This window comes from Neoarius graeffei, chromosome 12 (assembly GCF_027579695.1).
Source record: "Neoarius graeffei isolate fNeoGra1 chromosome 12, fNeoGra1.pri, whole genome shotgun sequence".
Lineage (NCBI taxonomy): Eukaryota > Metazoa > Chordata > Actinopteri > Siluriformes > Ariidae > Neoarius > Neoarius graeffei.
The window spans coordinates 3,697,065-3,713,443 of record NC_083580.1 but is presented as its reverse complement, the minus strand read 5'-3'; the positions used below and the strand labels follow the sequence as shown (position 1 = coordinate 3,713,443).

Here is a 16,379-nt window from a genome sequence, read left to right as displayed (position 1 = left end):
GAGCCCTGCCTGTCGTTTCTCTCTTTTGTACTCTCTCTTAAGTGTTTCTTCTTTCCATGCAGAAAACGCCCTCCAGTCCCCTAAGAACTTAACATTATCTGCAGACTCTTCTTTTTCCTTCCGTTTCAACTTTTCTTCTAACCATTCTATCTGCCTGGGACTAAAACTGCCCTTTTCAGGGAATTCTAAGTCCTTTATCCATATACAACCCCGATTCCAAAAAAGTTGGGACAAAGTACAAATTGTAAATAAAAACAGAATGCAATAATTTACAAATCTCAAAAACTGATATTGTACTCACAATAGAACATAGACAACATATCAAATGTCGAAAGTGAGACATTTTGAAATTTCATGCCAAATATTGGCTCATTTGAAATTTCATGACAGCAACACATCTCAAAAAAGTTGGGACAGGGGCAATAAGAGGCTGGAAAAGTTAAAGGTACAAAAAAGGAACAGCTGGAGGACCAAATTGCAACTCATTAGGTCAATTGGCAATAGGTCATTAACATGACTGGGTATAAAAAGAGCATCTTGGAGTGGCAGCGGCTCTCAGAAGTAAACATGGGAAGAGGATCACCAATCCCCCTAATTCTGCGCCGACAAATAGTGGAGCAATATCAGAAAGGAGTTCGACAGTGTAAAATTGCAAAGAGTTTGAACATATCATCATCTACAGTGCATAATATCACCAAAAGATTCAGAGAATCTGGAAGAATCTCTGTGCGTAAGGGTCAAGGCTGGAAAACCATACTGGGTGCCCGTGATCTTCGGGCCCTTAGACAGCACTGCATCGCATACAGGCATGCTTCTGTATTGGAAATCACAAAATGGGCTCAGGAATATTTCCAGAGAACATTATCTGTGAACACAATTCACCGTGCCATCCGCCGTCACCAGCTAAAACTCTATAGTTCAAAGAAGAAGCCGTATCTAAACACAATCCAGAAGCGCAGACGTCTTCTCTGGGCCAAGGCTCATTTAAAATGGACTGTGGCAAAGTGGAAAACTGTTCTGTGGTGAGACGAATCAAAATTTGAAGTTCTTTATGGAAATCAGGGACGCCGTGTCATTCGGACTAAAGAGGAGAAGGACGACCCGAGTTGTTATCAGCGCTCAGTTCAGAAGCCTGCATCTCTGATGGTATGGGGTTGCATTAGTGCGTGTGGCATGGGCAGCTTACACATCTGGAAAGACACCATCAATGCTGAAAGGTATATCCAGGTTCTAGAGCAACATATGCTCCCATCCAGATGACGTCTCTTTCAGGGAAGACCTTGCATTTTCCAACATGACAATGCCAAGCCACATACTGCATCAATTACAGCATCATGGCTGCGTAGAAGAAGGGTCCGGGTACTGAACTGGCCAGCCTGCAGTCCAGATCTTTCACCCATAGAAAACATTTGGCGCATCATAAAACGGAAGATATGACAAAAAAGACCTAAGACAGTTGAGCAACTAGAATCCTACATTAGACAAGAATGGGTTAACATTCCTATCCCTAAACTTGAGCAACTTGTCTCCTCAGTCCCCAGACGTTTACAGACTGTTGTAAAGAGAAAAGGGCATGTCTCACAGTGGGAAACATGGCCTTGTCCCAACATTTTTGAGATGTGTTGTTGTCATGAAATTTAAAATCACCTAATTTTTCTCTTTAAATGATACATTTTCTCAGTTTAAACATTTGATATGTCATCTATGTTCTATTCTGAATAAAATATGGAATTTTGAAACTTCCACATCATTGCATTCCGTTTTTATTTACAATTTGTACAAATTGTAGCCGAAGTCACTGAGGTGGTTTGCAAGCTCCTCGGTGGCAAGGCACCGGGGGTGGATGAGATCCGCCCTGAGTATCTCAAGTCTCTGGATGTTGTGGGGCTGTCTTGGTTGACACGCCTCTGCAACATCGCGTGGCGGTCAGGGACAGTGCCTCTGGAGTGGCAGACTGGGGTGGTGGTCCCTCTTTTTAAGAAAGGGGACCGGAGAGTGTGCCCCAATCACACTTCTCAGCCTCCCAGGGAAGGTTTACTCCAGGGTACTGGAGAGGAGAATTCGACCAATAGTCGAACCTCGGATCCAGGAGGAACAATGTGGTTTTCGTCCTGGTCGCGGAACACTGGACCAGCTCTATACCCTTCATAGGGTGCTCGAGGGTTCATGGGAGTTTGCCCAACCAGTCCACATGTGCTTTGTGGATCTGGAGAAGGCATTCGACCGTGTCCCCCGTAGTATTCTGTGGGGGGTGCTTCGGGAGTATGGGGTTCGGGGCTCTTTGCTAAGGGCTGTCCGGTCCCTGTACGAACGGAGCAGGAGTCTGGTTCGCATTGCCGGCAGTAAGTCAGACCTGTTCCCAGTGCATGTTGGACTCCGGCAGGGCTGCCCTTTGTCACCGGTTCTGTTCATAATTTTTATGGACAGAATTTCTAGGTCTCATGACCTATGGTCATGAGCTTTGGGTAATGACAGAAAGAACAAGATCGCGGATACAAGCGGCTGAAATGAGTTTCCTTCGCAGGGTGGCTGGGCGCTCCCTTAGAGATAGGGTGAGAAGCACAGTCACTCGGGAGGAGCTCGGAGTAGAGCCGCTGCTCCTCCACATCGAGAGGAACCAGCTGAGGTGGCTCGGGCATCTTTTTCGGATGCCTCCTGGACGCCTCCCTGGGGAGGTGTTCCAGGCATGTCCCCCCGGGAGGAGGCCCCGGGGAAGACCCAGGACACGCTGGAGGGACTATGTCTCTCGGCTGGCCTGGGAACGCCTCGGTGTTCTTCCCGAGGAGCTGGCCGAGGTGTCTGGGGAAAGGGAAGTTTGGGCTTCCATGCTTAGACTGCTGCCTCCGCGACCCGGTCCTGGATAAGCGGAAGAAGACGAGACGAGACGAGACGAGACGAGAATTTCTAGGCGCAGCCAGGGGCCAGAAGGAATCCTGTTTGGGAACCACAGGATTTCATCTCTGCTTTTTGCGGATGATGTTGTCCTGTTGGCTTCTTCAAACCAGGACCTTCAGCATGCACTGGGGCGGTTTGCAGTTGAGTGTGAAGCGGCTGGGATGAGAATCAGCACCTCCAAGTCCGAGGCCATGGTTCTCGACCGGAAAAGGGTGGCTTGCCCTCTCCAGGTTGGTGGAGAAGTTCTGCCTCAAGTGGAGGAGTTTAAGTATCTCGGGATCTTGTTCACGAGTGAGGGAAGGATGGAGCGTGAGATCGACAGGCGGATCGGTGCAGCCTCCGCAGTGATGCGGTCGCTTTACCGGTCCGTTGTGGTGAAGAAGGAGCTGAGCCAAAAGGCGAAGCTCTCAATTTACCGGTCGATCTACGTTCCGACTCTCACCTATGGTCATGAGCTTTGGGTAATGACCGAAAGGACAAGATCGCGGATACAAGCGGCCGAAATGAGTTTCCTTCGCAGGGTGGCTGGGCGCTCCCTTAGAGATAGGGTGAGAAGCACAGTCACTCGGGAGGAGCTCGGAGTATAGCCGCTGCTGCTCCACATCGAGAGGAATCAGCTGAGGTGGCTCGGGCATCTTTTTCGGATGCCTCCTGGACGCCTCCCTGGGGAGGTGTTCCAGGCATGTCCCCCCGGGAGGAGGCCCCGGGGAAGACCCAGGACACGCTGGAGGGACTATGTCTCTCGGCTGGCCTGGGAACGCCTCGGTGTTCTTCCCGAGGAGCTGGCCGAGGTGTCTGGGGAGAGGGAAGTTTGGGCTTCCCTGCTTAGACTGCTGCCTCCGCGACCCGGTCCCGGATAAAGCGGAAGAAGACGAGACGAGACGAGACGAGACTTTGTCCCAACTTTTTTGGAATCGGGGTTGTATCAAACTGTGCTAAGCAGTCCTCACCATATGAGGTTTTCATAAACAGGATGTTTGGGCTGTCATAGAAACATCCAAGTCTTATTATAGCACATGTAGCCTCACACAGTCTTCATTGACTAGGACAAATCTCTGTCCGTCTCTTATATCATTCTTTAAATACTAGGACAAATCTCTGTCCATTTCTTGTATCATTCTTTAAATACTGTTTCCACTAATTTCTTTACACAAGAATGCAAAGTTATCACTTACTGGTTTGGTGAGCCCTGATGGCCTGGTCTCTCGTCCGAGTTCTCAGCTCTGCACCGTAGCCTTGGGAGTGTTCTGTCGTCCAAGGATCAGCCGCATAGGGCCCACCCAGGGACGCCAAATTGTAATGGAAACTTCTAATAAACACTTCAAAATGCTTAGCAGTTGTCTTTTCAGTCATTTATTATAGTAGATCATATAAAAGATATATAAAATAGGAAAGGAAAGAGAAGAATAGAAGAGTAGAAGACATCCCTTCAGTGATGCCGAGAGTACGCACACTCTGAGTTGTGTTTTTTTGGCTGTATCTATTATACTTCTAAAGGCATTCACTTACTGCTTGTGTCTTCACGTGATTGGCTCAAGATTTTCTATGAAGTTTTGCTAATGAGTACACCTGGCACGCTTTGGTACGTGCAGGCAGATGCGAGTTAGGGAGAGCTCAAGCTCCCCGCTTATCACCACAGAGGTCAGGAAAGGTGGTTACATCATGAGAAGATGCGTAGTTAGGACGAACTCAAGCACCCTGCTCATTACCACCAAGGCCACAGAAAAGTGATTACAACATTGGAAAAAACATCTTTCTCAGTATATTAGGCCACTTGAGCTCAACACACAGAAACACAGAGAATAGGAATGTTCATCCACTAAATTTCCCTCACAGCCCGACGTGACTATTTCCAACATGATGTAAAAATAGGCTTTTATCTGTTTGTTTTCAAGAACTGGATCTGACTGGAATTCGAAATGAGAGCATGAAGCATAATAAATGTAATACCATACCTTTATCTTTACTACTTTTATTTATCTTGTTCTGTAATGAAATGAAACACAATATTTACATTTAGGGCATTAAGCAGACGCTCTTATCCAGCTGTTATATTGTTCATCATATCACTGTTAAAGAACATGTACAGTGGTGCTTGAAAGTTTGTGAACCCTTTAGAATTTTCTATATTTCTGCATAAATATGACCTAAAACATCATCAGATTTTCACACAAGTCCTAAAAATAGATAAAGAGAACCCAGTCAAACAAATGAGACAAAAATATTGTACTTGGTCATTTATTTATTGAAGAAAATGAGCCAATATTACATATCTGTGAGTGGCAAAAGTATGTGAACCTCTAGGATTAGCAGTTAATTTGAAGGTGATATTAGAGTCAGGTGTTTTCAGTCAATAGGATGACAATCAGGTGTGAGTGGGCACCCTGTTTTATTTCAAGAACAGGGATCTATCAAAGTCTGATCTTCACAACACGTTTGTGGAAGTGTATCATGGCATGAACAAAGGAGATTTCTGAGGACCTCAGAAAAAGCATTGTTGATGCTCATCAGGCTGGAAAAGGTTACAAAACCATCTCTAAAGAGTTTGGACTCCACCAATCCACAGTCAGACATATTGTGTACAAATGGAGGAAATTCAAGACCATTGTTCCCCTCCCCAGGAGTGGTCGACCAACAAAGATCACTCCAAGAGCAAGGCATGTAATAGTCGGCGAGGTCACAAAGGACCACAGGGTAACTTCTAAGCAACTGAAGGTCTCTCTCACATTGGCTAATATTAATGTTCATGAGTCCACCATCAGGAGAACACTGAACAACAATGGTGTGCATGGCAGGGTTGGAAGGAGAAAGCCACTGCTCTCCAAAAAGAACATTGCTGCTCATCTGCAGTTTGCTAAAAATCACGTGGACAAGCCAGAAGGCTATTGGAATGTTTTGTGGATGGATAAGACCAAAATATAACTTTTTGGTTTAAATGAGAAGCGTTATGTTTGGAGAAAGGAAAACACTGCATTCCAGCATAAGAACCTTATCCCATCTGTGAAACATGGTGGTGGTAGTATCATGGTTTGGGCCTGTTTTGCTGCATCTGGGCCAGGACGGCTTGCCCTCATTGATGGAACAATGGATTCTGAATTATACCAGCAAATTCTAAAGGAAAATGTCAGGACATCTGTCCATGAACTGAATCTGAAGAGAAGGTGGGTCAGGCAGCAAGACAACGACCCTAAGCATGCAAGTCATTCTTCCAAAGAATGGTTAAAGAAGAATAAAGTTAATGTTTTGGAATGGCCAAGTCAAAATCCTGACCTTAATCCAATTGAAATGTTGTGGAAGGACCTGAAGCGAGCAGTTCATGTGAGGAAACCCACCCACATCCCAGAGTTGAAGCTGTTCTGTACGGAGGAATGGGCTAAAATTCCTCCAAGCCGGTGTGCAGGACTGATCAACAGTTACCGCAAACGTTTAGTTGCAGTTATTGCTGCACAAGGGGCTCACACCAGATACCGAAAGCAAAGGTTCACATACTTTTGACACTCACAGATATGTAATATTGGATCATTTTCCTCAATAAATAAATGACCAAGTATAATATTTTTGTCTCATTTTTTTAACTGGGTTCTCTTTATCTACTTTTAGGACTTGTGTGAAAATCTGATGATGTTTTAGGTCATATTTATGCAGAAATATAGAAAAATCTAAAGGGTTCACAAACTTTCAAGCACGACTGTATGTGCTACATTTGGAGCACTATGCTGAAATTGCATTTTGAAAATACGATTTAAATTTTATATTTAAACTCACTTTATCAATAACCTTTGTAATGAAATATGAGAAAGTGTCCTTAATTTGACACTCAAATTTATTATTATTTTCATTGTTGATTTTCTCAGCTCTTCAGCTGGTGTTTGTATTGGTATCCAGTTAGAGCCTCTAACCTGAGATATCCAATACTTTCCTCAGTATTCTTGCCGATCCTAGTAAGGTAGAGAATTGTACTCTGTCTACTTCTTTCTTCTCGATACCCAACTTTGTCAACTCTTCCTCCAGTTTTGCCACAGCTCCTAGCACTCCTACTACAACCAGTATCATGTTCACTGAAGTGTTCCACAATCTTTGAATCTCTCTTGCTAAATCCTGGTATTTCTCCACTTTCTCCTTTTCCTTCTCTTCTACTCTTCCATCTCCAGGTATTGATATGTCTATGACCCAGGTGTGATTTAGATCTTTGTCTTTTACTACGATGTCTGGTCTTCATGCCTGTATAACATGATCTGTTTGTATTGAGAAATCCCAAAGTATCTTTGCTTTACTATTTTCTGTCACTTTCTCTGCCACATGGGCATATCAATTCCTTGAGTTTGGTAGTTCATATTTCTTACATGGATTCCAGTGTATTATTTGTGCAACTTTGCCATGCCTCTCTATATTCACATTGTGCAAGTTTACTACACTCGCTGAGAATGTGAAATATAGTTTCGTCCCTCTCGTTATACATTCTGCATTTTGTTGTTCCTACTTGTTTGTCTATGTTAACCTTCCTCCATCGTGTTGGTAGTGCCTGATCCTGTGCTGCAGTAATGAGTCCTTCAGTTTCCTTTTTCATGTATCCGTTCCTGAGCCACTTGTAGGTCTTCTTCACATCATGTTTTTCTGTTAACTTAGGGTACTGCCCATGCAGCACTTTCTCTTTCCATTCTTTTTCTCTCTTGTTCTTTTGCTTGTCCTTATATTCCTTCTTTGTGTTATCCATGCAGGAGCTAATGATATATGCCTTCGTCAGTCTGAGGTTACGAAGAGTAACTTTGTAGAGGTGTTTAAATTGGTGAAGGCGATGTCCGATGCTGTAGTATGCTCTGGCCCCATCCCAATGCAGCGTGGTGATGAAGCTTACAGCAGGTTATGGTCGCTGAACTGCTGGTTGTCCAGGTGGTGCTCTGAAAACAGTGTGGGCTTTATAGATAATTGGGCTAATTTTGAGGGCTCTGGTGGCCTGTTAGGGCGGGACGGTATCCATCCCACTCGGGAAGGTGCTGCTCTCATTTCTTGCAGCATAGGTCATAGTCTCAGAACAGGCCTAGTTAACTTCTGACAATCCAGAGCCAAGGCCAGGGAGCAGACGAACAGGCTAAACCGACTGTCTGCTAGCTGCACAGAGTCCTCACTCAGGGTCCACTACATCGAGACTGTGTCTGTTCCCCGAGCTCAACAAAAAGGTAGAAATTCTCAGAGAGTTTGTTCCAGTAACCTACTCAATATAAAATTAGATCATACTGACTGTACAGCCGCTGCCAGCACCTTTGATCTAAAGGTGGGGCTATTAAATATTAGATCTCTTACATCTAAAGCGCTAATGGTTAATGAACTCACTACTGATCAGGAGTTTAATGTACTGTGTTAACAGAAACATGGATTAAGCTAAATGAATATATAGCATTAAATGAAGCGAGTCCTCCTGGATACAGTTATATACACCAGCCTCGTCTAACTGGCAGAGGAGGAGGCGTCGCGGTTATTTATAATGATTATCTAGGTGTAACACAAAAACCTGGTGATAAATTTAATACATTTGAAGTTCTTCATACTCGTATAATGTATGCAGCCTCAAAAAATAAGTCTACCCAGTTAATTCTGTTGCTTGTTGTTTACAGGCTCCCGGGGCCATATTCTGAGTTTCTTTCTGAATTTGCAGATTTTATCTCAGATCTGGTTATTTCCTGAGACAAAGCTTTAGTTGTTGGAGATTTTAATATTCACTTCGATAACCCAGAAGACCCTTTGAAAACAGCGTTTGTGTCCATTTTAGATTCAGTAGGGATTAATCAGAATGTCATAGGACCGACCCATAATGGTGGTCACACCCTCGATCTAATACTAACATTCGGGCTAAACGTAGAAAATATAGTCACACTTCCACAGTCTGAAGTTCTCTCAGATCATTATCCCATCTCATTCAAACTATGTCTGAGTAATAATATATGCACCTCACCACGCTACTGTATTAAACGTACATTCACGTCAACTACTGCACAGAGGTTTATAAATCATCTCCCAGAGTTATCAGCTTTGATTGGGTCGCTGTCAGCCCCTGCAGAACTTGATCAGGCAACTGAATGCTTAGAGTCAACGTTCCACCATACCTTAGATAATGTAGCTCCTCTTAAAAGGAAAATGGTCAGAGACAAAAAAAATTAGCACCCTGGTATAATGATGACGTTCACGCATTAAAACAGACCACTCAAAAATTGGAACGTAAATGGCGTCAAACAAAATTGGTAGTGTTCAAATTAGCATGGAAGGAGAGCTTCCTGAAGTATAGAAAAGCTCTTAGTGCTGCGAGATCAACATATTTCTCCTCCCTAATAGAAGATAACAAAAATAATCCTAGATTCCTATTTAATACTGTAGCAAAATTAACCAGGAATAAGTCCACTATAGACACATGCACACCTGCAGTATGGAGTAGCAACGACTTCATGAATTTTTTTTAATGACAAAATTGAGAATATCCGACAAAAAATTCAAACTACTAATTTAAGGTCAGACAATGTAAGTGACCCTGTAGTTAACAATATAACTGTATCAGATCAGCAATTAGAATGCTTTACTCCCCTTAGAGAAACTGAATTGCTTTCATTAATCTCGGCATCAAAAGCCTCAACTTGTGTACTAGATCCCTTACCTACACGTCTATTCAAACATAATACCTGAAGTAATTGAACTGCTTCTAAAAATAATAAATTCTTCTCTTACGATTGGCTATGTACCCAAATCCTTTAAACTAGCAGTTATCAAACCCCTGATTAAAAAACCTGACCTTGATCCCTGTCAGCTGTCCAATTATCGGCCAATATCAAACCTCCCCTTTATCGCCAAGATCCTTGAAAAAGCTGTGGCACAGCAGTTATGCTCATATTTACATAGGAATAACATCCATGAAATGTATCAGTCAGGATTTAGACCTCATCATAGCACAGAGACAGCACTGGTTAAAGTAGTAAACGACCTACTGTTGGCGTCTGATCAGGGCTGTGTCTCGCTGCTTGTGTTGCTTGACCTTAGTGCAGCATTTGATACCATTGATCATTCCATTCTTCTGGATAGACTAGAAAATGTTGTGGGAGTTAAGGGAACGGCCCTCTCCTGGCTCAGCTCTTATTTAACTGATCGCTATCAGTATGTTGATGAAAATGGTGATTTTTTCTAGACATACTGAGGTAAAGTTTGGTGTTCCACAAGGTTCTGTTTTGGGTCCACTGCTTTTTTCTTTATATATGTTACCTCTGGGTGATATTATTCGTAAACATTGTATTAGTTTCCACTGTTACAGTGCTCAGCGTAAATGAGTACACCCCCTTTGAAAAATAACATTTTAAACAATATCTCAATGAATACAAACAATTTCCAAAATGATGACAAGACAATGTTTAACATAACATCTGTAACTTATAACGGGAAAGTAAGGTTAATAATATAAACTTAGATTACACATTTTTCAGTTTTACTCAAATTAGGGTGGTACAAAAATGAGTACACCCCACAACAAAAACTACTACATCTAGTACTTTGTATGGCCTCCATGATTTTTAATGACAACACCAAGTCTTCTAGGCATGGAATGAACAATTTGGCGACATTTTGCAACATCAATCTTTTTCCATTCTTCAACAACGACCTCTTTTAGTGACTGGATGCTGGATGGAGAGTGATGCTCAACTTGTCTCTTCAGAATTCCCCAAAGAAAATAATTTCTTTCTACCACAAAGGTGAAGGCTACAAGAAGATCAGCAAAGCTTTATTTATCAGTCAGAATACTGTAGCAAAAGTGGTACAAAAATTTAAGAAAGATGGAACTGCAACCATCTCACAGACTTCCAGGTCATCCACGGAAGTTAACACCTCGACAGGAGCATCTTCTGATGAGAAGCGTTGAAGAAAATCATAATCCAAGTTCACTGCAGTTATCTAAAGAAGTAGAAAGCCAAACTGGGGTGACTATTTCCTGTGACACAATATGGCATACACTGCAGAGGAATGGCATGCATGGATGCCGTCCACGAAAGAAGCCTCTCCTAAAGCCCAGGCACAAAAAAGCCCACCTAGAGTTTGCCAGGGCCCATGCTGACAAAGATGAAGAGTACTGGGACTCTATACTCTGGAGTGATGAGACCAAGGTGGGGTTTACATTAGACCGTATCAGCGGATCATCAGATTAACGTTTTTAAAAATGATTAGCATGCACACAGCAATGCCAATACACGATTCGCGTGCACACAGCAACGCCAATACACGGATACGCTCGGCTCCGCAGGCATCCTGCGCTCCAAATCACTCCGCCCTGAACAGCGAGTGCCCTCTGGAGGGTGCACACTCCAGCCCTGCGCAGCTCACAGAGCGTGCAAGTGAAGCGCACCAGCAGTGATTCCGGACTGAGCCGCTGTGTGTGTGATCCCAGTGCATGTCGGGCATGCGCGCCACTTACCACTTGCAAGTGGAAGGATGGCAAGCCTAAAGACAATCATAACTACACAATGGGCAGTATTTGCATCAGTATTTGTAGTATTTTCATACTTTTTATACTCTTTAATGAAAGGTGATACAAGGCGGAAGTCCGCGCCGTTTTTCAGCAGTCGCGTCACATGACCAACGCCAGCGAATCAGGAAGGTAGATGTCACAGTGACGTTGTCCAATGACGACGTCAGCTAGAGCTCAGCACAGCGTATCCGCGTATCACAATGTTTACACAGCACCGGATCAAATACGAACTGGGTTGAATACGTGGGCTCTGGCGGATTCCCGTTTCCCGGCGTTTTAATGTGAACGGACAGTGCATCCGCGAAGAAAACGAGACAGATACGGTCTAATGTAAACTTGGCCCAAGATAAATGTTTTTGGAACTGATGGCTTCAAAACTGTATGGCGTCACAAAGGTGAGGAATACAAAGAAAACTGCATGGTGCCTACAGTGAAACATGGTGGTGGCAGTGTCCTTATGTGGGGCTGCAGGAGTGCTGCTGGTGTCGGGGAGCTGCATTTCATTGGTGGCATCATGAATTCACAGATGTATTGCTCTATACTGAAAGAGAAGATGCTACCATCACTCCGTGCCCTTGGTCATCGTGCACTTTTCCAACATGACTAAACACACATCTAAGGCCACTGTTGGATTTCTGAAGAAGAACAGGGTGAAAGTGATTCAGTGGCCAAGTATGTCTCCTGATCTGAACCCAATCGAACACCTATGGGGAATTCTGAAGAGACAAATTGAGCATCACTCTCCATCCAGCATCCAGTCACTAAAAGAGGTCATTGTTGAAGAATGGAAAAAGATTGATGTTGCAAAATGTCGCCAACTTGTTCATTCCATGCCTAGAAGACTTGGTGCTGTCATTAAAAATCATGGAGGCCATACAAAGTACTAGATGTAGTAGTTTTTGTTGTGGGGTGTACTCATTTTTGCACCACCCTAATTTGAGTAAAACTGAAAAATGTGTAATCTCAGTTTACTGTATATTATTAACCTTACTTTCATGTTATAAGTTAAACAGATGTTATATTAAACTTTGTCTTGTTGACATTTTGGAAATTGTTTGTGTTCATTGAGATATTGTTTAAAATGTTACTTTTCAAAGGGGGTGTACTCATTTACGCTGAGCACTATACATGTTGATCCTGGGATCAACATGTCCAACCTCTTCAGCTCCTCGGACCTGCCTGATCCATCCTGGTGCCCTGTGTCTGGTTGGAGTCTCATCACGTCGCTCCTGTGTAGGACGGCCCCATGTGGACAGTTGAAAGTCACACTTGGAAGACGCTCTGGACTCTTACAGTAATGCTTTTATGGCTGAGGACTACAGTTGACTTGCTAACTTTAGGGCTGCAGTTGTCATGAACAGTTTTGCACTCAAGTTTCCATCAATGAAGAGTTTATAACATCAACGAAACTGACTTCATGTTAAAACTGTTAGTTATAGTCATGTTGTCTGTTGTTGCCCAAATGAGGTTCCTCTTGGTTTCTTCCTAGATCTCATCTCATCTCCATTTACAACCATTCACACTCACATTCACACCTACGGTCAATTTAGAGTCACCAGTTAGCCTAACCTGCATGTCTTTGGACTGTGGGGGAAACCGAAGCACCCGGAGGAAACCCACGCGGACACGGGGAGAACATGCAAACTCCGCACAGAAAGGCCCTCGCTGGCCACGGGGCTCGAACCCAGGACCTTCTTGCTGTGAGGCGACAGCGCTAACCACTACACCACCGTGCCACCTCATTGGGGATAGATTAGGGATAAAATTAGCTCATGTTTTAAGTCGTTCAAATTCTGTAAAGCTGCTTTGCGACAATGTTCGTTGTTAAAAGCGCTATACAAATAAACTTGACTTGTGTCCTCTTTTGTGAGTCTTCTCAGTAATCAGTTGTACCCTTTCTCTTCGTCTTTGATGTAATTGGACAGTCCATGTTCTTCTGATTTAATTATTTCCTCCACTGACTTCAGTCCTCTTCCACCTTCATTCCTCATTAAGTACAGCCTGGCCACGCTTGCTCTGGGGTGTAATGCTCTGTTCATCGTCATTATCTTTCTGGTTTTCCTGTCCATTACTTGTAATTCTTCTTGGTTCCAGTCGAGAATTCCTCCAGAGTATCTGAGTACAGCAACCACCCATGTGTTTATCCCTTTGATTACATTACATTCATTTTGATGTCATTAGCTTCTAGTACTCCTAGGTATTTATAGCCACTGTCTCCAAGGTCTTTCATGATCTGTCCATCAGGTAACACTATTCCATCATCCTCCACCTTTTTTCCTCTTTTCATAACTAGCGTCACACATTTCGTCAGCCCAAATCGCATTCTAATGCCCTCTGTGTATATCCTAACTGTCCGCACTAGGGATTCAAGATCATCTTTACTCTTTCCATATAGTTTCAAGTCATCCATGTATACTCAGTGGTTTATCTTACCACACTGATTTCTTGTCAGATTGTATCCTTGCTTAGCTTCCCTCAGCAACACAGACAGCGGGATCAGGCAGATGATGAATAGCAGGGGTGAAACTGAGTCTCCTTGGAATATACCTCACTGTATATCCACAGTGGCTAATTGTTGGCCTGCAGACTCCAAAGTTGTCTTCCATTTTCCCATACTAGCTCTCAGCAGTTTCATAACCCCTTCTGCAATACCAGCCACTCTCATCATTTCCATAATCCATGAATGTGGTACTAAGTCATATGCTTTCTGGTAGTCTATCCATCCCATGGCAAGATTAGTTTTCCGTTGTTTACAGTCTTTCAGTATCACTTTATCTAGCATCAGGTGGTCTTTGGTTCCTCTGTATCCTCTTCTACCTCCTTTCTGCTCTTCCCCTACAAGATCACTGGTCTCCAGGTGTCTGTATATTTCATCAGATATCATTGATGTCAGTAATTTCCATACTATAGGTAGACAGGTGATGGGTCTATAGTTTCCTGGTGCTGCTCCCTTTGCTGGGTCTTTTTGGATCAATATCATCCTCCCTGATGTCATCCAGTCTGGTGTGTACGCAGTCTCCAGGCATTCATTCAGATATTGTACCAGCTTGCTGTGAAGGTTGGTCAGGTGTTTGATCCAGAACCCTTGTACAGCATCAGGGCCTGGTGCTTTCCAGTTTGGTAGTTTCATTAGCGCTTTCCTCAGTTTCTGGTTTGTTATTGTTAATTCTTCTTGCTTCTCAGTTCTTGTCAATTTCTGCTCTACTCTCCTAATCCATGGTGCATCCTTATCATGTTCAGATGCTTGTCCCCAAATGTCCATCCAGAATTTCTTGATCTCCTCTTTGTTTGGTATCTCACCATTTCCCTTTCTGTCATTTTGTAGATCTTCATAAAATCTTTTCTGGTTGTTCTCAAATAGTCTGTTCTGCTTGTATTGCTTCACTCTATCTTCATATCTCTTGAATTTGCCTGCTGTTGCTGTCAATCGCTGTTTAAGTTCTTCAATCACCTGCTGGTATCCTTTGGGTTTGATGTCTAATTTTGCTTCAGTCTTCCTTCTCATTCTATCATTACAGTTTCTTTTCCTTACCTCCTCTAATCTACTCAGGTCTCTCTGGTATTCTTCCACTTTCCTCTAGAGTCTTAGCTGGTTCTTTATATTCTTTCCTTTCTTTCACAAATGTGTGTGTGACTAGAGCTGCACTTGCATAAAATGTATCATTCAGTTCAGTGATGGTTCTTATTGGTATGTACTCCATCATGTCATTGATCTTCCGTACTTCTTCCAATAACTTCCGTTTGTCCACATGCCTGATGTTGGGTAGCTTTTCCCTCATCTCCTGCAGCCTGTCTCTGGTTGTCTTGATTCTCTCTACAATCTCCCTTATCTTGTCTGAGAGATGATCCACATTCCTGATATTGTAATTACTCTCAAATGTTGGTTCCAGCTCTCCAAAACAATCTCTTCTCTCAGTTGTTGGGGATCTCAAATTGGTCATAGTCACAGCAGCTTCACCTAGAGCCTCAGGTGTAACCACGCTCCTGTCTTCCTCCTCTCCCACGACTCTTGCTGTTTCTCTTTTCTTGATCTCATTAAGCTCCTCTGTTGTAAACCACTTCTTGGTGATTACTGTCCGTGCTTGCATAGCTAATCTGCTTTCAGTGAGAGTGAATCTGCCTCTATTTTCCCAAATCTTAGCCATCCTTTGCATGTAACCTCTGTTTGCAGGTTCGCTGCAGTAAAAACATTCCATTATCTTGATATCTTGCCTTGTAAACTTCATACATTGACTTGGTGGTCTTGTGTTCTGGCCAGTAGTAGGTTGACGACCAGTCCCTGCCTGGTTTGCCACAGGGGACCTGCCGGGCGAAGCGGATTCAGCATTGCTTCCTCCCCTATTCACGCCGTTAACTTGCATTCTTCTATTCATCATGTAAAGTGGTACGTTTTCTGTCAGAATTGTCTTCCTTAGCTGCTGGCCCTGACACAGGCCTAACCTGCGCACCTACAGGGTTCATGGTCCAGTTAAGCATCAGGCACCAAGCCGATATTAGTGGATCCCGGTTTAGGTCATCCATTACTGGCGTTATTTTTATTATTATATTATAATAAAAGTGCCCAAGTCTTAGGCACATGCTAATAAACGCTGTGGAGCAAAGACTCCTTCAAAAACAATGAAATTTAATGTTTCTCAGGTACAGTGTGTTCAGTTTTATCAGGAAATGAGCCACACAGTTCTTCTGGACACTATCACGCTTGCTTTTTATTTTTTGCAACAAACCCCAACAGCCTTCATGATGTTCTTTTGTCTGAAAAGTGATACACAACACGCTGCGCTTTACAGACATACAAACATTTAATTTAATGCTGGAAAACTAATGTTTTAAAATGGTTTTGGACTGACTTGATCATGTAGAAGTCATCAAATAAAAATCTATAAAATTTTTCTCGATCTATCCATCCATCCTTTATTATATAACTTCACACAAAAATATTTTATATGTTACACAAGGGTTAATTTTAACTGTACTCATATCTTATAAA

At 43.1% G+C, this 16,379-nt stretch overlaps 1 protein-coding gene across 1 annotated transcript in view; it reads right to left on the bottom strand.

Moving 5' to 3' along the window:
• The window catches only part of LOC132895770 (sodium-dependent organic anion transporter-like), a 52,636-nt gene extending 38,834 nt beyond the window's left edge, over nt 1-13,802 (bottom strand). The window contains exon 1 of the mRNA XM_060936605.1: nt 13,549-13,802. Within this exon, the coding sequence (XP_060792588.1) occupies nt 13,549-13,802 (254 nt within the window). The remainder of the gene's footprint in view (nt 1-13,548) is intronic.
• Nucleotides 13,803-16,379: the final 2,577 nt, after the last annotated feature.